The sequence below is a fragment of the Leptodactylus fuscus genome, chromosome 3, assembly GCF_031893055.1.
Source record: "Leptodactylus fuscus isolate aLepFus1 chromosome 3, aLepFus1.hap2, whole genome shotgun sequence".
Lineage (NCBI taxonomy): Eukaryota > Metazoa > Chordata > Amphibia > Anura > Leptodactylidae > Leptodactylus > Leptodactylus fuscus.
Genome location: NC_134267.1, coordinates 242,560,900 through 242,586,781, shown reverse-complemented (window position 1 = coordinate 242,586,781; position 25,882 = coordinate 242,560,900). Strand labels below are relative to the sequence as shown.

Here is a 25,882-nt window from a genome sequence, read left to right as displayed (position 1 = left end):
CCCTATCCATTCGAAATTATCATCAACTTTCAGTCAACTATTCCTGATGTCAATAACACTCATCCCTAAGATCATCACTAACCATTTCTGAAGTCATCTCCAAACATTCACTACACATACCATACTCATCAACAATGATTCCAAAAGTAATTCCGAAACATTACGGCATGACTATTCATGCATGAGGTCATAAACAACCAATGCTGAGGTCATCACCAGCCATTCCTGAACTCATCACCATCTTATCAACAGCTACCTCAGAAGACGTCACTAATCTTTCCTTACGTCATCTCCAAACATTCACCAAGATTCCTGAGGCCATCAATAACCGTATCTAAGGTCACCAACAACCATTGCTAAGGTCATCACCAACCATTCCTGAAGTCATCACCATCTTATCAACAGCTACCTCAGAAGACGTCACTAATCTTTCCTTAGGTCATCTCCAAATGTTCACCAAGATTCCTGAGGCCATCAATAACCTATCTAAGGTCAAAAACAACCAATACTGAGGTCATCACCAAACATTCCTGAGGTCATCACCATCTTATCAACAGCTACCTCAGAAGACGTCACTAATCTTTCCTTAGGTCACCTTCAAACATTCACCAAGATTCCTGAGGCCATAGATAACCTATCTAAGGTCACCAACAACCATGGCTAAGGCCATCACCAAACATTGTTGAGGTCACCACCAACTGGCCTTGAGGTTATCAACAATTCAGAAGTGACCACTAACTCTCTAACAGGTCACAGGTCATCTCCAAACATTCACCAAACATGCCTGAGGTCATTGACAAAGATTCCCAGACACGTGAGATAAGTGACCCTACATCTTTGTCCGATTTTAACGATTGACCTTTGTATTTTTATGTACTTCCCATGTTCCAGGCCATTTGTCTCCTTGTATTTCGGACACTTGCACATGAAGGTGATGTAGATTGTATTAACCCTTCTTACATTCTGTCCCTCCATGCTCTCCTCTATTCTCGGTGCCGGGAGGATACTGCCCTCTACTGGCAGCTTCTAGGAATAGACTCTTGTTTGACCGTGGTTTGGAGCGATAGATGTTCTTCCAGACCTTGTGTCCTCCAGAGGTGGAGGTGGAGGGTGTGGAGATGAACCTGTCTGGATTTACTCCTTTAGGTTGTCAGTATTGGGTCCATGCGGTGATACCGGCTGTGCCGTCTCGTTTGTCACTACCAATATTTATCAGTGATCCAATACAAACATCGCACATCACATAAGAAATGAGGCCACAATAAGAAACTCTTCATTATAACACACCGTTTTCTGTATACAGCTCCATGCAGAGCGATAGGTCTCCAGACTACCGACTATCTGGCCTGATCTTGCAGTCATAGTATAGAAACCCAGTAGAGGGAGACTAGGAGTAGTAGTAGGTGATCACAATGGTAGTAACCTCTAGTAGACCCACCAGAACGCCTCAAGGGCTGCTGCAGTAAAGAAGGGCTTGCAAGGTTGACAATGTGATAGTACTGTCCCCCGAGGAACTGCCCTGAGCCTGAGCTGTCTTCTACTTAAAAGTATGCTATATGCCTCCAATGTCCTGGCTGTAGTGGGCAGGTCATCATGGAGAAGGGGTGGGGGGGCTTCCAGACTCCTCTGTCCCCCACCAGGCGCCTGTCTCCTCCAGACTGCCCTGTCTCCTCCAGACTTTTCTGTCCCTGTCCAGGCCCCTCTGTCTCCTCCAGACCCCTTTGTCTCCTCCAGACTCCTCTGCCCCCTCCAGACCCCTCTGTCCCTTCCAGACTCCTCTTTCCCCCACCAGGCCCCTCTGTCTCCTCCAGACTGACCTGTCTCCTCCATCCCCTCCAGACTCTTCTGTCCCTGTCCAGGCCCCTCTGTCCTCCTCCAGACTCCTCTGTCCCCTCCAGACTCCTCTGTCCCCTCCAGACTCCTCTGTCCCCCCTCCAGACTCCTCTGTCCCCTCCAGACTCCTCTGTCCCCCTCCAGACTCCTCTGTCCCCTCCAGACTCCTCTGTCCCCCACCAGACCCCTCTGTTTTCCCTCCAGACTCCACTGTTTTCCCTCCAGACTCCACTGTCCCCTCCAGGCCCCTTTGTCCCCCACCAGGCCCCTCTGTCTCCTCCAGACTCCTCTGTCCCCTCCAGACTCCTCTGTCCCCCTCCAGCCTCCTCTGTCCCCCTCCAGGCCCCTTTGTCCCCCACCAGACCCCTCTGTTTTCCCTCCAGACTCCACTGTTTTCCCTCCAGACTCCACTGTCCCCTCCAGACTCCTCTGTCCCCCTCCAGACTCCTCTGTCTCCTCCAGACTCCTCTGTCCCCTCCAGACTCCTCTGTCCCCCTCCAGACTCCTCTGTCTCCTCCAGACTCCTCTGTCCCCTCCAGACTCCTCTGTCCCCCTCCAGACTCCTCTGTCCCCTCCAGACTCCTCTGTCCCCCTCCAGACTCCTCTGTCCCCTCCAGATTCCTCTGTCCCCTCCAGACTCCTCTGTCCCCCTCCAGACTCCTCTGTCCCCTCCAGACTCCTCTGTCCCCCTCCAGACTCCTCTGTCTCCTCCAGACTCCTCTGTCCCCTCCAGATTCCTCTGTCCCCTCCAGACTCCTCTGTCCCCTCCAGATTCCTCTGTCCCCTCCAGATTCCTCTGTCCCCTCCAGACTCCTCTGTCCCCCTCCAGACTCCTCTGTCCCCCTCCAGACTCATGGAGAAGGGGGGGGGGCTTCCAGACTCCTCTGTCCCCCACCAGGCCCCTGTCTCCTCCAGACTGCCCTGTCTCCTCCAGACTCTTCTGTCCCTGTCCAGGCCCCTCTGTCTCCTCCAGACCCCTTTGTCTCCTCCAGACTCCTCTGCCCCCTCCGTCCCTTCCAGACTCCTCTTTCCCCCACCAGGCTCCTCTGTGTCCTCCAGACTGCCCTGTCTCCTCCATCCCCTCCAGACTCTTCTGTCCCTGTCCAGGCCCCTCTGTCCTCCTCCAGACTCCTCTGTCCCCTCCATACTCCTCTGTCCCCTCCAGACTCCTCTGTCCCCCCTCCAGACTCCTCTGTCCCCTCCAGACTCCTCTGTCCCCCTCCAGACTCCTCTGTCCCCTCCAGACTCCTCTGTCCCCCTCCAGACTCCTCTGTCTCCTCCAGACTCCTCTGTCCCCTCCAGACTCCTCTGTCCCCCTCCAGACTCCTCTGTCTCCTCCAGACTCCTCTGTCCCCCTCCAGACTCCTCTGTCCCTTCCAGACTCCTCTGTCGCCCTCCAGGCCCCTTTGTCCCCCACCAGACCCCTCTGTCCCCTCCAGACTCCTCTGTCCCCTCCAGACTCCTCTGTCCCCCTCCAGACTCCTCTGTCCCCTCCAGACTCCTCTGTCCCCTCCAGATTCCTCTGTCCCCTCCAGACTCCTCTGTCCCCTCCAGATTCCTCTGTCCCCTCCAGATTCCTCTGTCCCCTCCAAACTCCTCTGTCCCCTCCAGACTCCTCTGTCCCCCTCCAGGCCCCTTTGTCCCCCACCAGACCCCTCTGTTTTCCCTCCAGACTCCACTGTCCCCTCCAGGCCCCTTTGTCCCCCACCAGACCCCTCTGTTTTCCCTCCAGACTCCACTGTCCCCTCCAGGCCCCTTTGTCCCCCACCAGGCCCCTCTGTCCCCCTCCAGATTCCTCTGTCCCCCTCCAGACTCCTCTGTCCCCTCCAGACTCCTCTGTCCCCCACCAGGCCCCTCTGTCCCCCTCCAGATTCCTCTGTCTCCCTCCAGGCCCCTTTGTCCCGTCCAGACCCCTCTGTTTTCCCTCCAGACTCCACTGTCCCCTCCAGACTCCTCTGTCCCCTCCAGACTCCTCTGTCCCCTCCAGACTCCTCTGTCTCCTCCAGACTCCTCTGTCCCCTCCAGATTCCTCTGTCCCCTCCAGACTCCTCTGTCCCCTCCAGACTCCTCTGTCCCCTCCAGACTCCTCTGTCCCCCACCAGGCCCCTCTGTCCCCCTCCAGATTCCTCTGTCTCCCTCCAGGCCCCTTTGTCCCGTCCAGACCCCTCTGTTTTCCCTCCAGACTCCACTGTCCCCTCCAGACTCCTCTGTCCCCCTCCAGACTCCTCTGTCCCCTCCAGACTCCTCTGTCCCCTCCAGACTCCTCTGTCTCCTCCAGACTCCTCTGTCCCCTCCAGACTCCTCTGTCCCCCTCCAGACTCCTCTGTCTCCTCCAGACTCCTCTGTCCCCCTCCAGACTCCTCTGTCCCCCTCCAGACTCCTCTGTCCCTTCCAGACTCCTCTGTCGCCCTCCAGGCCCCTTTGTCCCCCACCAGACCCCTCTGTTTTCCCTCCAGACTCCATTGTCCCCTCCAGGCCCCTTTGTCCCCCACCAGGCTCCTCTGTCCCCTCCAGACTCCTCTGTCCCCTCCAGACTCCTCTGTCCCCTCCAAACTCCTCTGTCCCCCTCCAGACTCCTCTGTCCCCTCCAGACTCCTCTGTCCCCTCCAGATTCCTCTGTCCCCTCCAGACTCCTCTGTCCCCTCCAGATTCCTCTGTCCCCTCCAGATTCCTCTGTCCCCTCCAGACTCCTCTGTCCCCTCCAGACTCCTCTGTCCCCCTCCAGACTCCTCTGTCCCCCTCCAGGCCCCTTTGTCCCCCACCAGACCCCTCTGTTTTCCCTCCAGACTCCACTGTCCCCTCCAGGCCCCTTTGTCCCCCACCAGACCCCTCTGTTTTCCCTCCAGACTCCACTGTCCCCTGCAGGCCCCTTTGTCCCCCACCAGGCCCCTCTGTCCCCTCCAGACTCCTCTGTCCCCCTCCAGACTCCTCTGTCCCCTCCAGACACCTCTGTCCCCCACCAGGCCCCTCTGTCCCCCTCCAGACTCCTCTGTCCTCCTCCAGACTCCTCTGTCCCCCTCCAGACTCCTCTGTCCCCCTCCAGATTCCTCTGTCCCCCTCCAGACTCCTCTGTCCCCTCCACACTCCTCTGTCCCCCACCAGGCCCCTCTGTCCCCCTCCAGACTCCTCTGTCCCCCTCCAGGCCCCTTTGTCCCCTCCAGACCCCTCTGTTTTCCCTCCAGACTCCACTGTCCCCTCCAGACTCCTCTGTCCCCCTCCAGACTCCTCTGTCCCCTCCAGACTCCTCTGTCCCCTCCAGACTCCTCTGTCTCCTCCAGACTCCTCTGTCCCCATCCAGACTCCTCTGTCTCCTCCAGACTCCTCTGTCCCCCTCCAGACTCCTCTGTCCCTTCCAGACTCCTCTGTCGCCCTCCAGGCCCCTTTGTCCCCCACCAGACCCCTCTGTCCCCTCCAGACTCCTCTGTCCCCTCCAGACTCCTCTGTCCCCCTCCAGACTCCTCTGTCCCCTCCAGACTCCTCTGTCCCCTCCAGATTCCTCTGTCCCCTCCAGACTCCTCTATCCCCTCCAGATTCCTCTGTCCCCTCCAGATTCCTCTGTCCCCTCCAAACTCCTCTGTCCCCTCCAGACTCCTCTGTCCCCCTCCAGACTCCTCTGTCCCCCTCCAGGCCCCTTTGTCCCCCACCAGACCCCTCTGTTTTCCCTCCAGACTCCACTGTCCCCTCCAGGCCCCTTTGTCCCCCACCAGACCCCTCTGTTTTCCCTCCAGACTCCACTGTCCCCTCCAGGCCCCTTTGTCCCCCACCAGGCCCCTCTGTCCCCTCCAGACTCCTCTGTCCCCCTCCAGACTCCTCTGTCCCCTCCAGACCCCTCTGTCCCCTCCAGACTCCTCTGTCCCCCACCAGGCCCCTCTGTCCCCCTCCAGATTCCTCTGTCCCCCTCCAGACTGATCTGTCCCCTCCAGACTCCTCTGTCCCCCACCAGGCCCCTCTGTCCCCCTCCAGATTCCTCTGTCTCCCTCCAGGCCCCTTTGTCCCGTCCAGACCCCTCTGTTTTCCCTCCAGACTCCACTGTCCCCTCCAGACTCCTCTGTCCCCCTCCAGACTCCTCTGTCCCCTCCAGACTCCTCTGTCCCCTCCAGACTCCTCTGTCTCCTCCAGACTCCTCTGTCCCCTCCAGACTCCACTGTCCCATCCAGACTCCTCTGTCCCCCTCCAGACTCCTCTGTCTCCTCCAGACTCCTCTGTCCCCCTCCAGACTCCTCTGTCCCCCTCCAGACTCCTCTGTCCCTTCCAGACTCCTCTGTCGCCCTCCAGGCCCCTTTGTCCCCCACCAGACCCCTCTGTTTTCCCTCCAGACTCCATTGTCCCCTCCAGGCCCCTTTGTCCCCCACCAGGCTCCTCTGTCCCCTCCAGACTCCTCTGTCCCCTCCAGACTCCTCTGTCCCCCTCCAGACTCCTCTGTCCCCTCCAGACTCCTCTGTCCCCTCCAGATTCCTCTGTCCCCTCCAGACTCCTCTGTCCCCTCCAGATTCCTCTGTCCCCTCCAGACTCCTCTGTCCTCCTCCAGGCCCCTTTGTCCCCCACCAGACCCCTCTGTTTTCACTCCAGACTCCACTGTCCCCTCCAGGCCCCTTTGTCCCCCACCAGACCCCTCTGTTTTCCCTCCAGACTCCACTGTCCCCTGCAGGCCCCTTTGTCCCCCACCAGGCCCCTCTGTCCCCTCCAGACTCCTCTGTCCCCCTCCAGACTCCTCTGTCCCCTCCAGACTCCTCTGTCCCCCACCAGGCCCCTCTGTCCCCCTCCAGACTCCTCTGTCCCCCTCCAGATTCCTCTGTCCCCCTCCAGACTCCTCTGTCCCCCCTCCAGACTCCTCTGTCCCCCTCCAGATTCCTCTGTCCCCCTCCAGACTCCTCTGTCCCCTCCACACTCCTCTGTCCCCCACCAGGCCCCTCTGTCCCCCACCAGGCCCCTCTGTCCCCCTCCAGACTCCTCTGTCCCCCTCCAGGCCCCTTTGTCCCCTCCAGACCCCTCTGTTTTCCCTCCAGACTCCACTGTCCCCTCCAGACTCCTCTGTCCCCCTCCAGACTCCACTGTCCCCTCCAGACTCCTCTGTCCCCTCCAGACTCCTCTGTCTCCTCCAGACTCCTCTGTCCCCCTCCAGACTCCACTGTCCCCTCCAGGCCCCTTTGTCCCCCACCAGACCCCTCTGTTTTCCCTCCAGACTCCACTGTCCCCTCCAGGCCCCTCTGTCCCCTCCAGACTCCTCTGTCCCCCTCCAGACTCCTCTGTCCCCTCCAGACTCCTCTGTCCCCCTCCAGGCCCCTTTGTCCCCTCCAGACCCCTCTGTCCCCCTCCAGACTCCTCTGTCTCCTCCAGACTCCTCTGTCCCCTCCAGACTCCTCTGTCCCCCTCCAGACTCCTCTGTCCCCCTCCAGACTCCTCTGTCCCTTCCAGACTCCTCTGTCGCCCTCCAGGCCCCTTTGTCCCCCACCAGACCCCTCTGTTTTCCCTCCAGACTCCACTGTCCCCTCCAGGCCCCTTTGTCCCCCACCAGGCTCCTCTGTCCCCTCCAGACTCCTCTGTCCCCCTCCAGACTCCTCTGTCCCCTCCAGATTCCTCTGTCCCCTCCAGACTCCTCTGTCCCCTCCAGATTCCTCTGTCCCCTCCAGACTCCTCTGTCCCCTCCAGACTCCTCTGTCCCCCTCCAGACTCCTCTGTCCCCCTCCAGGCCCCTTTGTCCCCCACCAGACCCCTCTGTTTTCCCTCCAGACTCCACTGTCCCCTCCAGGCCCCTTTGTCCCCCACCAGACCCCTCTGTTTTCCCTCCAGACTCCACTGTCCCCTCCAGGCCCCTCTGTCCCCTCCAGACTCCTCTGTCCCCCTCCAGACTCCTCTGTCCCCTCCAGACTCCTCTGTCCCCCTCCAGGCCCCTTTGTCCCCTCCAGACCCCTCTGTTTTCCCTCCAGACTCCACTGTCCCCTCCAGACTCCTCTGTCCCCTCCAGGCCCCTCTGTCCCCTCCAGACTCCTCTGTCCCCCTCCAGATTCCTCTGTCCCCCTCCAGACTCCTCTGTCCCCCTCCAGACTCCTCTGTCCCCCTCCAGATTCCTCTGTCCCCTCCAGACTCCTCTGTCCCCCACCAGGCTCCTCTGTCCCCCTCCAGACTCCTCTGTCCCCCTCCAGATTCCTCTGTCCCCCTCCAGATTCCTCTGTCCCCCTCCAGACTCCTCTGTCCCCCTCCAGACTCCTCTGTCCCCCTCCAGATTCCTCTGTCCCCCTCCAGACTCCTCTGTCCCCTCCACACTCCTCTGTCCCCCACCAGGCCCCTCTGTCCCCCTCCAGACTCCTCTGTCCCCCTCCAGGCCCCTTTGTCCCCTCCAGACCCCTCTGTTTTCCCTCCAGACTCCACTGTCCCCTCCAGACTCCTCTGTCCCCCTCCAGACTCCTCTGTCCCCTCCAGACTCCTCTGTCCCCTCCAGACTCCTCTGTCTCCTCCAGACTCCTCTGTCCCCCTCCAGACTCCTCTGTCTCCTCCAGACTCCTCTGTCCCCTCCAGACTCCTCTGTCCCCCTCCAGACTCCTCTGTCCCTTCCAGACTCCTCTGTCGCCCTCCAGGCCCCTTTGTCCCCCACCAGACCCCTCTGTTTTTCCTCCAGACTCCACTGTCCCCTCCAGGCCCCTTTGTCCCCCACCAGGCTCCTCTGTCCCCTCCAGACTCCTCTGTCCCCCTCCAGACTCCTCTGTCCCCTCCAGATTCCTCTGTCCCCTCCAGACTCCTCTGTCCCCTCCAGATTCCTCTGTCCCCTCCAGACTCCTCTGTCCCCCTCCAGGCCCCTTTGTCCCCCACCAGACCCCTCTGTTTTCCCTCCAGACTCCACTGTCCCCTCCAGGCCCCTTTGTCCCCCACCAGACCCCTCTGTTTTCCCTCCAGACTCCACTGTCCCCTCCAGGCCCCTTTGTCCCCCACCAGACCCCTCTGTTTTCCCTCCAGACTCCACTGTCCCCTCCAGACTCCTCTGTCCCCCTCCAGACTCCTCTGTCCTCCTCCAGACTCCTCTGTCCCCTCCAGACCCCTCTAGACTCCTCTGTCCCCTCCAGACTCCTCTGTCCTCCTCCAGACTCCTCTGTCCCCTCCAGACCCCTCTGTCCCCTCCAGACTCCTCTGTTCCCTCCAGACTCCTCTGTCCTCCTCCAGACTCCTCTGTCCCCTCCAGACCCCTCTGTCCCCTCCAGACTCCTCTGTCCCCCTCCAGACTCCTCTGTCCCCTCCAGACTCCTCTGTCCTCCTCCAGACTCCACTGTCCCCTCCAGACTCCTCTGTCCCCCTCCAGACTCCTCTGTCCCCTCCAGACTCCTCTGTCCCCCTCCAGACTCCTCTGTCCCCTCCAGACCCCTCTGTCCCCTCCAGACTCCTCTGTCCCCCACCAAGCCCCTCTGTTTTCCCTCCAGACTCCTCTGTCCCCTCCAGACCCCTCTGTCCCCTCCAGACTCCTCTGTCCTCCTCCAGACCCCTCTGTCCCCCTCCAGGCCCCTCTGTCCCCCTCCAGGCTCCTCTGTCCCCCACCAAGCCCCTCTGTTTTCCCTCCAGACCCCTCTGTCCCCTCCAGACCCCTCTGTCCCCTCCAGACTCCTCTGTCCTCCTCCAGACCCCTCTGTCCCCCTCCAGACTCCTCTGTCCCCTCCAGACCCCTCTGTCCCCCTCCAGACTCCTCTGTCTCCTCCAGACCCCTCTGTCCCCTCCAGACTCCTCTGTCCTCCTCCAGACCCCTCTGTCCCCCTCCAGGCCCCTCTGTCCCCTCCAGACCCCTCTGTCCCCTCCAGACCCCTCTAGGCTCCTCTGTCCCCCACCAAGCCCCTCTGTTTTCCCTCCAGACCCCTCTGTCCCCTCCAGACCCCTCTGTCCCCTCCAGACTCCTCTGTCCTCCTCCAGACCCCTCTGTCCCCCTCCAGGCCCCTCTGTCCCCTCCAGACTCCTCTGTCCCCTCCAGACCCCTCTGTCCCCCTCCAGGCCCCTCTGTCCCCTCCAGACTCCTCTGTCCTCCTCCAGACCCCTCTGTCCCCTCCAGACCCCTCTGTCCTCCTCCAGACCCCTCTGTCCCCCTCCAGATTCCTCTGTCCCCTCCAGACTCCTCTGTCCCCTCCAGACCCCTCTGTCCCCCTCCAGGCCCCTCTGTCCCCTCCAGACTCCTCTGTCCCCCACCAAGCCCCTCTGTTTTCCCTCCAGACCCTTGTCCCCTCCAGCTTTACACACTTGCACTGCCCTGAGACCATATACAATGGCTCCTGAGCAGGACGTGCTCTAGATATGACCTCTCTCTCCTTCACTATATACCATATGAGTGGTATCACTTATTTGGGGGCGGGGCTCGCTATTAGACGAGTACTGTATATTATTATCGCCCCTCCCACCACCTGCCCTTATCAATCATGGCTGCCGCTGAGCCTTCCTATCTACGTCCTACGTGCCCGCTGACTGGCTGCTCTGCCAGTAGATGAGCTCATCCTGCCAGACTGTGACATGGCGGCTCCGTCCTCCGACCACATGGCTGCGCTGTGACTCCACAAACCGGAAGTGCCGGGAGAAGAGAAAACATGGAGGAGAGCGACCAACCGGGTGAGAACCGGGAGACCGGCGGTGCAGCCCCCTGTATATACACAGCAGCCTCCTAGACAGTATACAGCTATATCAGTGCAGCCGTCACATCACCATATATACATATATATCTACGCTAGTGACATCACCTACTCTTCTCTAATATATATATATATATATATATACTACTAGTAGTGACATCACCTCCTCTTGTCTATATATATATATATATATACTACTAGTAGTGACATCACCACCCCCTATCTATTATGTTTCTCTCTGTGTGTATATATATCTCTATCTACAGTAGTGACATCACCACATCCTATCTATTATACATCTATATATATATATATATATATATATATATATATATATATATATATATATATATATATATATATATATACATAGGGCTGGCTCCAGGTTTTTGGGGGCCCCTTTTTTGCTGAGGCGACCTCCTGGAGTCCAGGCCAGACATCAGAGAGTAAAGAGGAATTTTAGGCGACATCTGCCCCGGCTTTATCTTTATTTTCTGCCCCTCGGCTCAATGGGGTATAACCAGTGCGGAGTCTCAGGCCGTGGCCTCCGAATCCGCAGTGAGGTCCAGTGCGACGCTTTTTTTTGTATTTTTTCCGCGTCCTGCACTAATTCTTTCAGATGGAGTCGGAATGAGGGAAAAATCTGCTGCAAAATCAGCGCCAGGGTCCAGGGTGTAATAAATACAGACAGGGATGAGACTAGAGAAGGCTCGGCCCCATGGGATGCTTTTGACTTGGGTCCCCCCTCCTTGGCATAGCGCCCCCTTTCCTGCCCCTGCACAGTATAACACCACATTTGTAGAGAATTGTTCACGTCCTCCTACACCTGCGGTTTTATATTCCGCTAGAAAGCCAATAGCACACTGAATTTCGTGCACTCTCGGCTTCCCCTCACGTGCCCCGGGGCTGCAGATATCAGAGCCATTACCGATCTCTGCCCACTGTCATAAGGGTTCCTGACAGTCTAGCTGGGCTATGAGGAACGCCCCTCCTGACTGCGCTCGTCCATAGCCCTGTACTGTCAGAGGGGGCGCTCCTTACTGCCCAGTGATGATACTAAGCTGTGAAGAACGCCCCCCTGGTCTATAGACAAATACAGTCATGGAGGGCCCTCCTCACACCCCGGCCTGACTGTCACCTTTCTGACAGTGAGCAGAGATCTGTGTCACTATAACGCCACCAATATCTCCAGCCGCGGGGAACATAACGAGAAGGCCGACAGTGCGCTAAATTCAGTGCACTATTGGCTTTCTAGCGGTATATAAAACCGTAAAATGGGGACACTACAAAAACTGATAAGTGGGGATCCCGGGCTCTACAGCCTTTGGAGCATCATCTCTGATACAAGTCGGGCACAACATGTGACGCATTTTCACCATCGGCTGCGTATTCATTTATAGATAATAAATTATGGCGGATGGTGAAGTGAATTTCTAAGCTGTGCGGAGGACATTGGGAGCACCATTACTATGTCCTAGTAGCTCCTATGATTGGGGGGTCACTCTGGAGGTCACTTCTGGTGTCTTTTTCCCCATAAGCTGTAAATCGGGGGTGTCCCCTGATATTCGCTCCCCCTCCTTATATATTCCCTTCCTGCCGCCGCCACTTGTGTCCTAATAATTTGGTGATTTGGGGTTTTTTGTTATATTTTTTTTATTTTTCTGGTGACGCGGGCAAGAGCTTGTTGTTTGCGGGATGAGATGTATTTTGTAATGACACCATTATTGGGCGCCTACAAGTTATTAAATACATTTTATTAACACTTTTTTGCTGGATTTTAAAAAAAAAATCAATTCTGGCATTGAGTTTTACTTTTAAAATTTTTCGCCATGCAGCGCACAATATAAGTAACATGTGACCTTTATTCTGCGGGTCGGTACGGTTACGGCGTGCAGTGTACAGTATAAGTAACATGTGACTGTTATTCTGGGGGTCGGTACGGTTACGGCGTGCAGTGTACAGTATAAGTAACATGTGACCTTTATTCTGCGGGTCGGTACGGTTACGGCATGCAGTGTACAGTATAAGTAACATGTGACCATTATTCTGCGGGTCGGTACAGTTACGGCGTGCAGTGTACGGTATAAGTAACATGTTCCCTTTATTCTGCGGGTCGGTACAGTTACGGCGTGCAGTGTACAGTATAAGTAACATGTGACCTTTATTCTGCGGGTCGGTACGGTTACGGCGTGCAGTGTACAGTATAAGTAACATGTTCCCTTTATTCTGCGGGTCGGTACGGTTACGGCATGCAGTGTACAGTATAAGTAACATGTGGCCTTTATTCTGCGGGTCGGTACGGTTACGGCGTGCAGTGTACAGAATAAGTAACATGTGACCTTTATTCTGCGGGTCGGTACGGTTACGGTGTGCAGTGTACAGTATAAGTAACATGTGACTGTTATTCTGTGGGTCGGTACGGTTACGGCGTGCAGTGTACAGTATAAGTAACATGTGACCGTTATTCTGCGGGTCGGTACAGTTACGGCGTGCAGTGTACAGTATAAGTAACATGTTCCCTTTATTCTGCGGGTCGGTACGGTTACGGCATGCAGTGTACAGTATAAGTATCATGTGGCCTTTATTCTGCGGGTCGGTACGGTTACGGCGTGCAGTGTACAGAATAAGTAACATGTGACCTTTATTCTGCGGGTCGGTACGGTTACGGTGTGCAGTGTACAGTATAAGTAACATGTGACTGTTATTCTGTGGGTCGGTACGGTTACGGCGTGCAGTGTACAGTATAAGTAACATGTGACCGTTATTCTGCGGGTCGGTACAGTTACGGCGTGCAGTGTACAGTATAAGTAACATGTGACCTTTATTCTGCGGGTTGGTACGGTTACGACGTGCAGTGTACAGTATAAGTAACATGTGACCGTTATTCTGCGGGTCGGTACAGTTACGGCGTGCAGTGTACAGTATAAGTAACATGTGACCTTTATTCTGCGGGTCGGTACGGTTACGGCGTGCAGCGTACTGTATAAGTAACATGTGACTGTTATTCTGCAGGTTGGTACGGTTACGACGTGCAGCGTACAGTATAAGTAACATGTGACCGTTATTCTGCGGGTTGGTACGGTTACGGCGTGCAGTGTACAGTATAAGTAACATGTGACCTTTATTCTGCGGGTCGGTACGGTTACGGCGTGCAGTGTACAGTATAAGTAACATGTGACCTTTATTCTGCGAGTCGGTACGGTTACGGTGTGCAGTGTACAGTATAAGTAACATGTGACCTTTATTCTGTGGGTCGGTACGGTTACGGTGTGCAGTGTACAGTATAAGTAACATGTGACCTTTATTCTGCGGGTTGGTACGGTTACGACGTGCAGTGTACAGTATAAGTAACATGTGACCGTTATTCTGCAGGTCGGTACAGTTACGGCGTGCAGTGTACAGTATAAGTAACATGTGACCGTTATTCTGCGGGTCGGTACGGTTACGGCATGCAGTGTACAGTATAAGTAACATGTTACCTTTATTCTGCGGGTCGGTACGGTTACGGCGTGCAGTGTACAGTATAAGTAACATGTGGCCTTTATTCTGCGGGTCGGTACGGTTACGGCGTGCAGTGTACAGTATAAGTAACATGTGACCATTATTCTGCGGGTCGGTACAGTTACGGCGTGCAGTGTACAGTATAAGTAACATGTTCCCTTTATTCTGCGGGTCGGTACAGTTACGGCGTGCAGTGTACAGTATACGTAACATGTGACCTTTATTCTGCGGGTCGGTACAGTTACGGCGTGCAGTGTACAGTATACGTAACATGTGACCTTTATTCTGCGGGTCGGTACGGTTACGGCGTGCAGTGTACAGTATAAGTAACATGTGACCTTTATTCTGCGGGTCGGTACGGTTACGGCGTGCAGTGTACAGTATAAGTAACATGTGACCTTTATTCTGTGGGTCGGTACGGTTACGGCGTGCAGTGTACAGTATAAGTAACATGTGACCTTTATTCTGCGGGTCGGTACGGTTACGGCGTGCAGTGTACAGTATAAGTAACATGTGACCTTTATTCTGCGGGTCGGTACAGTTACGGCGTGCAGTGTACAGTATAAGTAACATGTTCCCTTTATTCTGCGGGTCGGTACAGTTACGGCGTGCAGTGTACAGTATACGTAACATGTGACCTTTATTCTGCGGGTCGGTACAGTTACGGCGTGCAGTGTACAGTATACGTAACATGTGACCTTTATTCTGCGGGTCGGTACGGTTACGGCGTGCAGTGTACAGTATAAGTAACATGTTCCCTTTATTCTGCGGGTCGGTACAGTTACGGCGTGCAGTGTACAGTATACGTAACATGTGACCTTTATTCTGCGGGTCGGTACAGTTACGGCGTGCAGTGTACAGTATACGTAACATGTGACCTTTATTCTGCGGGTCGGTACGGTTACGGCGTGCAGTGTACAGTATAAGTAACATGTGACCTTTATTCTGCGGGTCGGTACGGTTACGGCGTGCAGTGTACAGTATAAGTAACATGTGACCTTTATTCTGCGGGTCGGTACAGTTACGGCGTGCAGTGTACAGTATACGTAACATGTGACCTTTATTCTGCGGGTCGGTACGGTTACGGCGTGCAGTGTACAGTATTAGTAACATGTGACCTTTATTCTGTGGGTCGGTACGGTTACGGCGTGCAGTGTACAGTATAAGTAACATGTGACCTTTATTCTGCGGGTCGGTACGGTTACGGCGTGCAGTGTACAGTATAAGTAACATGTGACCTTTATTCTGTGGGTCGGTACGGTTACGGCGTGCAGTGTACAGTATAAGTAACATGTGACCTTTATTCTGCGGGTCGGTACGGTTACGGCGTGCAGTGTACAGTATAAGTAACATGTGACCTTTATTCTGCGGGTCGGTACGGTTACGGCGTGCAGTGTACAGTATAAGTAACATGTGACCGTTATTCTGCGGGTCGGTACGGTTACGGCATGCAGTGTACAGTATAAGTGACATGTGACTGTTATTCTGCGGGTTGGTACGGTTACGGTGTGCAGCGTACAGTATAAGTAACATGTGACTGTTATTCTGCGGGTTGGTACGGTTACGGTGTGCAGTGTACAGTATAAGTAACATGTGACCTTTATTCTGCGGGTCGGTACGGTTACGGTGTGCAGTGTACAGTATAAGTAACATGTGACCTTTATTCTGCGGGTCGGTATGGTTACGGCGTGCAGTGTACAGTATAAGTAACATGTTCCCTTTATTCTGGGGGTCGGTACGGTTACGGCGTGCAGTGTACAGTATAAGTAACATGTGACCTTTATTCTGCGGGTCGGTACGGTTACGGCGTGCAGTGTACAGTATAAGTAACATGTGGCCTTTATTCTGCGGGTCGGTACGGTTACGGCATGCAGTGTACAGTATAAGTAACGTGGCCTTTATTCTGCGGGTCGGTACGGTTACGGCGTGCAGTGTACAGTATAAGTAACATGTGACCTTTATTCTGCGGGTCGGTACGGTTACAGTGTGCAGCGTACAGTATAAGTAACATGTGACCGTTATTCTGCGGGTCGGTACGGTTACGGCGTGCAGTGTACAGTATAAGTAACATGTGACCTTTATTCTGTGGGTCGGTATGGTTACGGCGTGCAGTGTACAGTATAAGTAACATGTGACTGTTATTCTGCGGGTCGGTACGGTTACGGCGTGCAGTGTACAGTATAAGTAACATGTGACCGTTATTCTGCAGGTCGGTACGGTTACGGCGTGCAGTGTACAGTATAAGTAACATGTGACTTTTATTTTTCGGGTCGGTACGGTTACGCCGTGCAGTGTACAGTATAAGTAACATGTTCCCTTTATTCTGCGGGTCGGTACAGTTACGGCGTGCAGTGTACAGTATAAGTAACATGTGACCTTTATTCTGCGGGTCGGTACGGTTACGGCGTGCAGTGTACAGTATAAGTAACATGTGACCGTTATTCTGCGGGTCGGTACGGTTATGGCATGCAGTGTACAGTATAAGTAACATGTGACCGTTATTTTGCGGGTCGGTACAGTTACGGCGTGCAGTGTACAGTATAAGTAACATGTGACCTTTATTCTGCGGGTCGGTACGGTTACAGTGTGCAGCGTACAGTATAAGTAACATGTGACCGTTATTCTGCGGGTCGGTACGGTTACGGCGTGCAGTGTACAGTATAAGTAACATGTGACCTTTATTCTGTGGGTCGGTATGGTTACGGCGTGCAGTGTACAGTATAAGTAACATGTGACTGTTATTCTGCGGGTCGGTACGGTTACGGCGTGCAGTGTACAGTATAAGTAACATGTGACCGTTATTCTGCAGGTCGGTACGGTTACGGCGTGCAGTGTACAGTATAAGTAACATGTGACTTTTATTTTTCGGGTCGGTACGGTTACGCCGTGCAGTGTACAGTATAAGTAACATGTTCCCTTTATTCTGCGGGTCGGTACAGTTACGGCGTGCAGTGTACAGTATAAGTAACATGTGACCGTTATTCTGCGGGTCGGTACGGTTACGGCGTGCAGTGTACAGTATAAGTAACATGTGACTGTTATTCTGCGGGTCGGTACGGTTACGACGTGCAGTGTACAGTATAAGTGACATGTGACCTTTATTCTGCGGGTCGGTACGGTTATGGCGTGCAGTGTACAGTATAAGTGACATGTGACCTTTATTCTGCGGGTCAGTACGGTTACGGCATGCAGTGTACAGTATAAGTAACATGTGACCTTTATTCTGCGGGTCTGAGATACGTAACATTTTTATTTTTCGGTTGACACAGTTGGTTGGGGGCTTATTTTTTGCGGGACAACTTATGCTTTTTATTGGAACTGTTTTGGGGTACATGTGACTTTTTGATCACTTTTTATAGCATATTTTGTAAGGTGAGATGGTGAAAAATCATTACTTCTGGGGTTTTTTTCTTCCTTTTTTTTTTTCCCGAGGTTCTCCGAGTACATTAAATATAGGTTCAGTTTTATTGTACAGATTGTTACGGACGCGGCAATACCAAATATGCTTTGTTTTTATAAATTTTTAGGTTTTTTAATAGAATTCATTTTCTATGCGGAATTTTTGGAGCTTTATAACTTTATTAATTTTTTTACAAACACTTTATTTTAGTTTTTTTACTTTCTTTTTTACTTTTTGATGTCCCTTTAAGACACTTGAACCAGTGATGCTTTGATTGCTGATTCCATATTATAGATTGCGATACACAGCATACACGTGTCTTGCAGTCTATACAGGAAGTCAGACGTTGCAGACGCATAGACTGACTTCCTGAGGTCTCGGCAGGATCAACTAGGGAATGGGGGGCTTGTAGGAGTCTAGGGTCACTGGCCAGACCCTGGGTTGCAGACTACAGATTAGGACACCCCCTGATCTCACCGTGGGGGATGCTGGAGACAGCAACATAGCGGAACCCCTTGGTTGCCACTGTCATATTTGACTGAGGCATCCAAGGGGTTACAATCTCCCTTTGGAGATGGTATCATATCATATACATCACCTCCTAGTGGGTATATCGCCTCCTCCTATCTGTTATGCACTTATATCCGTACAGGTGTGGTGGTGGGTGTGGTCTCTATCAGTGGGAGGAGCTTCAGGTGATTATACTCGTATGTCTTGTCTTACACAGATAGAAATAAACAGAAGATGGATCCTTTGAAATTGAAGGTAGGTTTCTGCCCCTGTTGGTCCTTCTACCTGGCCTCTGTTGACCTGCTGGTCTCCCATTGGGTGCTTGTAGTCGTGGTCAGAGGGCGTGGCCACTTGCGGCTTTCATTAGTATAAGTGTTGGGGCAGGGGCTATCGGGTATTTTATTGCTGTCCTTTACCCAGGTGAAGGGTCAGGAGCTCTCCAAAGAGGAGAAGCTCCGTCTACGAAAGGAGAAAAAGCTGCAGAAGAAGGGCAAGGAGAAGACGGCTGCGCCAGTGGAAGCCCCGACAGCGGGGGGTCAGGAAAGTGCCCCCCAAAAAGGTGAGTGACCTCAAGGGTAGAAAGTTATGGTGAGGTTATGGTAACTGAATTGGGGCTGGGGATGACCCTTTGAAGTCTTGATTCTCCATGGGTTTTTTTTGTCTTGTAGTGGAGTCCTCTCAGCCCTCTGTTACACCTCCTGTCGCTCCAACCCCTGCTACAGTCATATCTGAGCCACCGGCTGGAGGAAAGTCAAAGGCAGAGCTACGAGCAGAGCGAAGAGCCAAACAGGAGGCCGAGCGCGCCCAGAAGCAGAACAAGAAGGTGGACCCAAGTGCAGGAACGGCGCCCACTAAGGTCAAAGCACCGCCCCCTGAGAGCCAAACAGGTGAGGCAGACGTCAATATCCTTGTTGTCTTCTCCCTCTCATCCCTGTCATCGTCTCCTAGTCGTTGGCCCTTTGGTCGCCTTCTCCTTATCGCCGACCCCTTAGGGTCTCCTCATCATCCTTATCTCTGGCCCGTGTGGTGTCCTTCTCCTGCCCCCGAGGTCTCCTGCCCCTTGCTCCTGTCTTCCACCTCTGTAATTCTTGGGTGATGTTTCTTCTCTTGCAGTGAAGCGTCTTCCAGAATATGTCCTTGTGGATGATCCTGAAGCGCAAAAGAAACTGGCAAAGAAACTGGAACGGCAGCAGGTGAGCGGAGTGTTGTGTCCTGGTCTGTAATGACCCCTTTCTATATCACTAGGGCTGTGTCTTGCTCCGCTCCCCCCTTCATCTCTCTGGGGTCTGCTGTGTTTGGATCCCCCTCACCAGAGACTCCACCCCACTTCCCCCGCAGGCTATTTCTGTCTCCCCACTGGCTGTGCTTGGCTCCCCCTCCCTCTCCCCACAGGCTGTGCCAGGCTCCCCCTCCTTCTCCCCGCAGGCTGAGCCAGGCTCCTCCTACCTCTCCCCGCAGGCTGTGCCTGGCTCCCCCTCCCTGCAGGCTGTGCCTGGCTCCTCCTACCTCTCCCCACGGGCTGTGCCTGGCTCCCCCTCCCTCTCCCTGCAGGCTGTGCCTGGCTCCTCCTACCTCTCCCCGCGGGCTGTGCCTGGCTCCTCCTACCTCTCCCCGCGGGCTGTGCCTGGCTCCTCCTACCTCTCCCCACGGGCTGTGCCTGGCTCCCCCTCCCTCTCCCTGCAGGCTGTGCCTGGCTCCCCCTCCCTCTCCCTGCAGGCTGTGCCTGGCTCCTCCTACCTCTCCCTGCGGGCTGTGCCTGTCTCCCTCTCCCTGCAGGCTGTGCCTGGCTCCCCCTCCCGGCTGTGCCTGGCTCCCCCTCGCTCTCCCTGCAGGCTGTGCCTGGCTCCTCCTACCTCTCCCCACGGGCTGTGCCTGGCTCCTTCTACCTCTCCCCGCAGGCTGTGCCTGGCTCCTTCTACCTCTCCCCGCAGGCTGTGCCTGGCTCCTTCTACCTCTCCCCGCAGGCTGTGCCTGGCTCCTCCCACCTCTCCCCGCAGGCTGTGCCTGGCTCCTTCTACCTCTCCCCGCAGGCTGTGCCTGGCTCCTCCCACCTCTCCCCGCAGGCTGTGCCTGGCTCCTTCTACCTCTCCCCGCAGGCTGTGCCCGGCTCCCCATCCCTCCCCCGCAGGCTGTGCCCGGCTCCCCATCCCTCCCCCGCAGGCTGTGCCCGGCTCCCCATCCCTCCCCCGTAGGCTGTGCCCGGCTCCCCATCCCTCCCCCGTAGGCTGTGCCTGGCTCCCCCTCCCTCTCCCCGCAGGCTGTGCCTGGTTCCATCCCCCTTGCAGGCTGTGCCCGGCTCCTTCTTCTTGGGTCTGCTCTGATTTTCTTGTTGACTATTACTTGCCCTCTTTGCCCTATAGAGGTCTGGGGGTGAGCGGGATGTCCTCGGGGCACTGGAGGTGCGTCAGCAGTGTGCTGTGGGTGTGTCTAACATTTGGGCTGCTGTGATTGGTTTCCATGACATGACCTTCGTTATAACCTCACGACTTTCTCCCCCTCCCTTGAGACTGTAATATGATCTATTTTATACTGTGTTCACATCCAGAGCTGCACTCATAATTCTTCTGGTATAAGTGTTCTACATTGGTGCATTGTGGGAGATGTAGTGTTCACAGTGCAGGATGCAGCTTTGGCTGTGACTGGAGTAGAGCTGTTCCTGGTCTCTCTCCCTGCAGGTTCCGTACCGCCAAGACTACGGTAGAAAGGTCAGCCTGTTCTCCCACCTGCACCAGTACAGCCGCAAGATCCCCCTCACCCAGCAGATGAGGTGAGCATGTCGCCTGCAGTGTGTCTGGCGCAGCGCACTGTATCACCCTCGCTCTGACCCCTCCCTCTTCTCTCCCAGCATCCCGCACTCCGGCATACACCCGGCGGTGGTGCGGCTCGGGCTCCGGTACTCTCAGGGCATCGTCACCGGCTCCAACTCCCGCTGTGTAGCCTTATTGCACTGCTTCAAACAGGTAACGTAAGACCCCACCCACCAAAACCCAGAGCCCCGCCCCCTTCCCCTACTGGCTGATGAGTGAACTGCTGCCCCCTTGTATGACAGGTGATCCAGGACTATAATACCCCGCCCCATGAGGAGCTGTCACGTGACCTGGTCAACAAGCTGAAGCCGGCCATCAGGTGAGGGGTCAACGTCCAGGAGGGAGGGGCTTGTACTGGTGCGGAGTACAACAGTGGTGCCACTGCCAGTACATGATGAGGGTGGTAGTGGTGGATAATGAGGGTGGGGGTTTCTGGGTTGGGAGTGTCTGTCTATAACGCTGTTACGTCTTTCTATTGCAGTTTCCTGACTCAGTGTCGCCCCCTATCAGCGAGCATGGGAAATGCCATCAAGTACATAAAGAAGGAGATCTCCAACATCAGCCGGCAGAAGAGCGAGGAGGAGGTGAGTGACGACCGATCGGGGCCCCGTATAGAGGTGACCTCATGTGTATATAACACTCAGGACGAGGCGGGTATAGGAGCGGCTGTGGGGCATGCTGGGAGTTGTAGTACCAGCTGCTTGAAGGGGATGTTCTGGTTTTGCTCCCTCATCTTCAGGCCAAGGATCACCTGTATCAGTGCATAGATCTCTACATCCACGAGAAGATCGGATTGGCGGCTCAGGCCATCGCCAAGTCTGCGGCGGAGAAGATCAGCGAGGACGATGTCATCTTGGTGTATGGCTGGTGAGTGGTGCCCCTAACCCCCCTCCCCCCCCCCCTTCCCGAGGCCCCAATGACTGACACCCTCTCTGTGTACCCCTCAGCTCTTCACTTGTCACGTTCACGCTCTGCGAGGCGCACAACAGTGGTAAGAGGTTCCGGGTCATCGTGGTAGACAGCCGGCCGAGACTTGAGGGGCGAGAGACGCTGCGGAGACTGGTGAACTGCGGCATCCACTGCACCTACATCATGATCACCGCCATCTCCTACATCCTGCCTGAGGTGAGGGCCTGCCGGGGTCAGACTTACTTAGGGTCACATGACCGACGCAGGGGGCAGGGCTCTGATTGTGACATATGTTGTGTTTTACCCTCAGGTGTCAAAGGTGTTTTTGGGGGCGCATGCTCTGCTGGCGAACGGATACGTCATGTCCCGAGTGGGCACCTCCCAGATCGCGCTGATCGCTAAGGCTCACAATGTGCCGGTGCTGGTGTGCTGCGAAACCTACAAGTTCTGCGAGAAGGTCCAGACTGACTCCTTCGTCTCCAATGAGCTGGGTGAGAGCGCCTCTTCTGTTCTGTCTGACAGGGACAGTTTCCAGGTCCAGGTTGTACGATCCTCAGTAGATCTTAAAGGATCCCTGCTAATATAATTGGAGGCTCCCAATGATATTTACAGACTCTGCTGCCCTCTAATGTCCGGGTTGGTGCTCTGCACCACTACAGTAGACCAGTCCCTGAGACTGCACTATGCTGGTGGCCATATTAGTTACAATTCAGGGCTCCAGGCTGAGGTGTAGACAGATTCTAGTCCATATTACGGGGTGGTATCAGCTTGTACCCCCAGTTACTGAGGGGCAGATGTTGTGGGGTATCAGACCATACAAAGCCTCATGTGTCGCTCCTTGTCATGCAGATGACCCTGATGACCTGATTGTGACCCGGAAAGGGCGATGTCCATTAAAACAATGGGAGAAGAACGAGTGGCTGCGACTGCTGAACCTGGTGTACGACGTGACGCCCCCCGACCTGGTGGACCTGGTGATCACTGACCTAGGCATGATCCCCTGCACGTCTGTCCCGGTGGTGCTGCGAGTGAAGAGCGGGGAGCAGTAGAGGCGCTGTATTATTAAATATATTATTAAATATCTATCTGCTCTGTATCTGGTCTGTACTGATGTATGTGGGGGAGGGGGGTCAAAATAGCTCAAAAGGTCCATCCCGCCAGCTTTACCCCTTCTACAACCACAAGGACTTCAGGATATCTTAAGGACATTGATGAGTGTGAGGCCACCACTGTGTCCTCGGTGCAGGGGTGGATAGAGGACATGTTGTCTACGGTCCTCCTCACCAGTGGTGGACTCTCCAGAAGTATGCCATGCTTCATCTATCCACACGACGATGGAGTCCCAGAGCTGCATCTATGGCAGTAAGTCCGTTTGGGTCACTAAGACTCTGGACGTGTGAGCTCAGACTGAAGTCCCGGGTACATCGACATTCAGGTTTTCCCCATTTCATCAGCCCTGCCCTCAGGAGCTGAAATCTCTGCAGCAAATCTTCCGTGTCTGAACATATCCGACGACTGGGGCTAATCCTTTATTATACGTCCATGTTCTGTTTGCAGTCCCCATCCTCACCACAGCTCGAATCAGCTGAGCTTGTATTATCTTGGGGAGGGTCTACAGTGCTGTAGGTTCAGGCCATCAGACTCCTGGTGGGGACAGGTCAGTTTGGGTGTTTCACTCTGTGTGGTGATCCCAGTCGTGCCGGGCTCCATGTTGGATGATTCCTCATGCCCATTTCGACATGCACCCATTATCAGAGATGCGTCTTCACCTCACTGGGCAGCCAAACTTCAACCTCCGAGTCCTCTTTTTGTCCACACTACAACTTCTTCATGGCAGAGGATGGGAAATGTAATATTATCGATGTGTAAAACCTCTTCTGTATTATTAGGTTGGGGTTGATCCAGTTATAGGCACTGTACACACTTGACAGGACTATTCTTATGCTGTCCAGCACAGGGTTGTGACCTGTTGGGATCTAGACTGGCAGAGACCTGGAGCAGGTCGGACTCTGGACGGAGGTCCGTGTTTGAGCATCTTTGTGTTTCGTGTCACGGGCGTAAACAACTGGGCTCTCAGACGTGGTTCTCGTGTTCTTTAGTGAACCACAAGGCCCTAGGTTTGTGGCCGGCTCTTGAGTCTTCCTCACCCTTATGGTTGGCGACCTCATCATTCCATGAAGTTGTATGTTCAAAGTCTTCTCCTTCGATGTCCACTCGAGGCAGGCGGCCTTCTAGTCATTCTCATCTCTTACTTGTCCGCACCAGCTCCGGTGTGATGACTGGATCAGTCACCTCGAGAACCCCTTCACTGTATGGATGTTACAGAGGGTACAGTCCAGAGGTTCAGGGGTCTCTGACTAGGCTACAGGTAAATAAGCAGGTGGGCTCGGAGCATGCACATCTGTGAGGTGGACCATGTGACCTGCAACATCAGTATGGCTGCTTGTATGGTTGTGGCACTCCATGTAGCTGGGCATAGGGCGGTCATGTTACACAGATTAGTGATGGGAACAGGTCCAGATGTCACCATATGATGGAGGGCACAGATTGTTGTCACTACTGTCAGGCAATGAGTATAAGTCAGAGACTATCTGCTATTTTAGCAGGCAAGGGGTGGCGATATCAGAACAAGTCAGCACAAGCACATGATGTTACTCCACGTCAACAAGCATGGGTCAATGACGTCACTCCAGGTCAGTGGGCACGAGACTGTGATGTCACTCCATGTCAGTGGGCACGAGACTGTGATGTCACTCCCTGTCAGTGGGCACGAGACTGTGATGTCACTCCCTGTCAGTGGGCACGAGACTGTGATGTCACTCCAGGTCAGTGGGCACGAGACTGTGATGTCACTCCAGGTCAGTGGGCACGAGACTGTGATGTCACTCCAGGTCAGTGGGCACGAGACTGTGATGTCACTCCAGATCAGTGGGCACGAGACTGTGATGTCACTCCCTGTCAGTGGGCACGAGACTGTGATGTCACTCCCTGTCAGTGGGCACGAGACTGTGATGTCACACCACGTCAGTGGACACGAGACTGTGATGTCACACCACGTCAGTGGACACGAGACTGTGATGTCACTCCACGTCAGTGGACACGAGACTGTGATGTCACTCCACGTCAGTGGGCAGGAGACTGTGATGTCACTCTACATCAGTGGGCAGGAGACTGTGATGTCACTCCACATCAGTGGGCAGGAGACTGTGATGTCACTCTACATCAGTGGGCAGGAGACTGTGATGTCACTCCACATCAGTGGGCACGAGACTGTGATGTCACTCCACATCAGTGGGCACGAGACTGCGATGTCACTACACGTCAGTGGGCACGAGACTGCGATGTCACTCCACATCAGTGGGTACGAGACTGCAATGTCACTCCACATCAGTGGGCACGAGACTGTAATGTCACTCCACATCAGTGGGCACGAGACTGTAATGTCACTCCACATCAGTGGGCACGAGACTGTAATGTCACTCCACATCAGTGGGCACGAGACTGTGATGTCACTCCACATCAGTGGGCACGAGACTGTAATGTCACTCCACATCAGTGGGCACGAGACTGTAATGTCACTCCACATCAGTGGGCACGAGACTGTAATGTCACTCCACATCAGTGGGCACGAGACTGTAATGTCACTCCACATCAGTGGGCACGAGACTGTAATGTCACTCCACATCAGTGGGCACGAGACTGTAATGTCACTCCACGTCAGTGGACACGAGACTGCGATGTCACTCCACGTCAGTGGGCACGAGACTGCGATGTCACTCCACGTCAGTGGGCACGAGACTGTGATGTCACTCCACGTCAGTGGGCACGAGACTGTGATGTCACTACATGTCAGTGGGCACGAGACTGTGATGTCACTCCACATCAGTGGGCACGAGACTGTGATGTCACTACACGTCAGTGGGCACGAGACTGTGATGTCATTCCATGTCAGTGGGCAGGAGACTGTGATGTCACTCCACGTTAGAGGCCATAGGTTGGTGATGTCACTCCATGGTGACGAGTATACTCCAGTTTCTGGTGTGGTAAGCCAGGGAGCTTGGAGTATTATCAGATGTTATGACATGAAAGAAATTTTGATTAGGAGAGACCTGAGTGCAGGGCCAGAGTCAGGATTACAGGACACAGAGAGCTGACACCAGAGAGCAAAGAACTCTCCTTTAACAAAACGAGCCCAAAATGGCGGCCGCGCTCCTCCTCCTCCCTTCGCCACTTCTAATATGGCGCGTTAATACAGGCGCCATTTTGTCGGAGTCTCGGGCCAGCACTGATGTGGTTAGCTGCCTGGTGACGTCATCAGGTCGCGCCCA

The 25,882-nt window shown here is 54.7% G+C and overlaps 1 protein-coding gene across 2 annotated transcripts; it reads left to right on the top strand.

Annotated features, from left to right (window-relative positions):
• Positions 1–10,339: 10,339 nt before the first annotated feature.
• EIF2B4 (eukaryotic translation initiation factor 2B subunit delta) lies at positions 10,340–22,633 on the top strand. Of its 2 annotated transcripts, XM_075269372.1 has the most exons (13): positions 10,340–10,407; positions 18,056–18,093; positions 18,259–18,397; positions 18,507–18,725; positions 18,952–19,031; positions 20,514–20,605; positions 20,684–20,798; positions 20,888–20,964; positions 21,127–21,229; positions 21,385–21,512; positions 21,593–21,770; positions 21,865–22,045; positions 22,404–22,633. In XM_075269372.1, the coding sequence occupies exons 1-13, from the start codon at positions 10,386–10,388 to the stop codon at positions 22,601–22,603; spliced, it is 1,572 nt and encodes a 523-aa protein (XP_075125473.1). In that variant the 5' UTR covers positions 10,340–10,385; the 3' UTR covers positions 22,604–22,633. The 2 variants fall into 2 exon arrangements, with proteins under 2 accessions (XP_075125473.1, XP_075125474.1); XM_075269373.1 differs by lacking the exons at positions 10,340–10,407; positions 18,056–18,093; positions 18,259–18,397; positions 18,507–18,725; positions 18,952–19,031 and adding an exon at positions 20,203–20,237.
• Positions 22,634–25,882: the final 3,249 nt, after the last annotated feature.

Bases quoted from the DNA above. Each gene is read 5' to 3' on its own strand.
- EIF2B4 (XM_075269372.1), top strand. From the start codon at position 10,386: ATGGAGGAGAGCGACCAACCGG. The intron at 10,408-18,055 runs GTGAGAACCGGG...TGTCTTACACAG, and splicing joins GGAGGAGAGCGACCAACCGG to ATAGAAATAAACAGAAGATG. The intron at 20,606-20,683 runs GTGAGCATGTCG...CTTCTCTCCCAG, and splicing joins CCCCTCACCCAGCAGATGAG to CATCCCGCACTCCGGCATAC.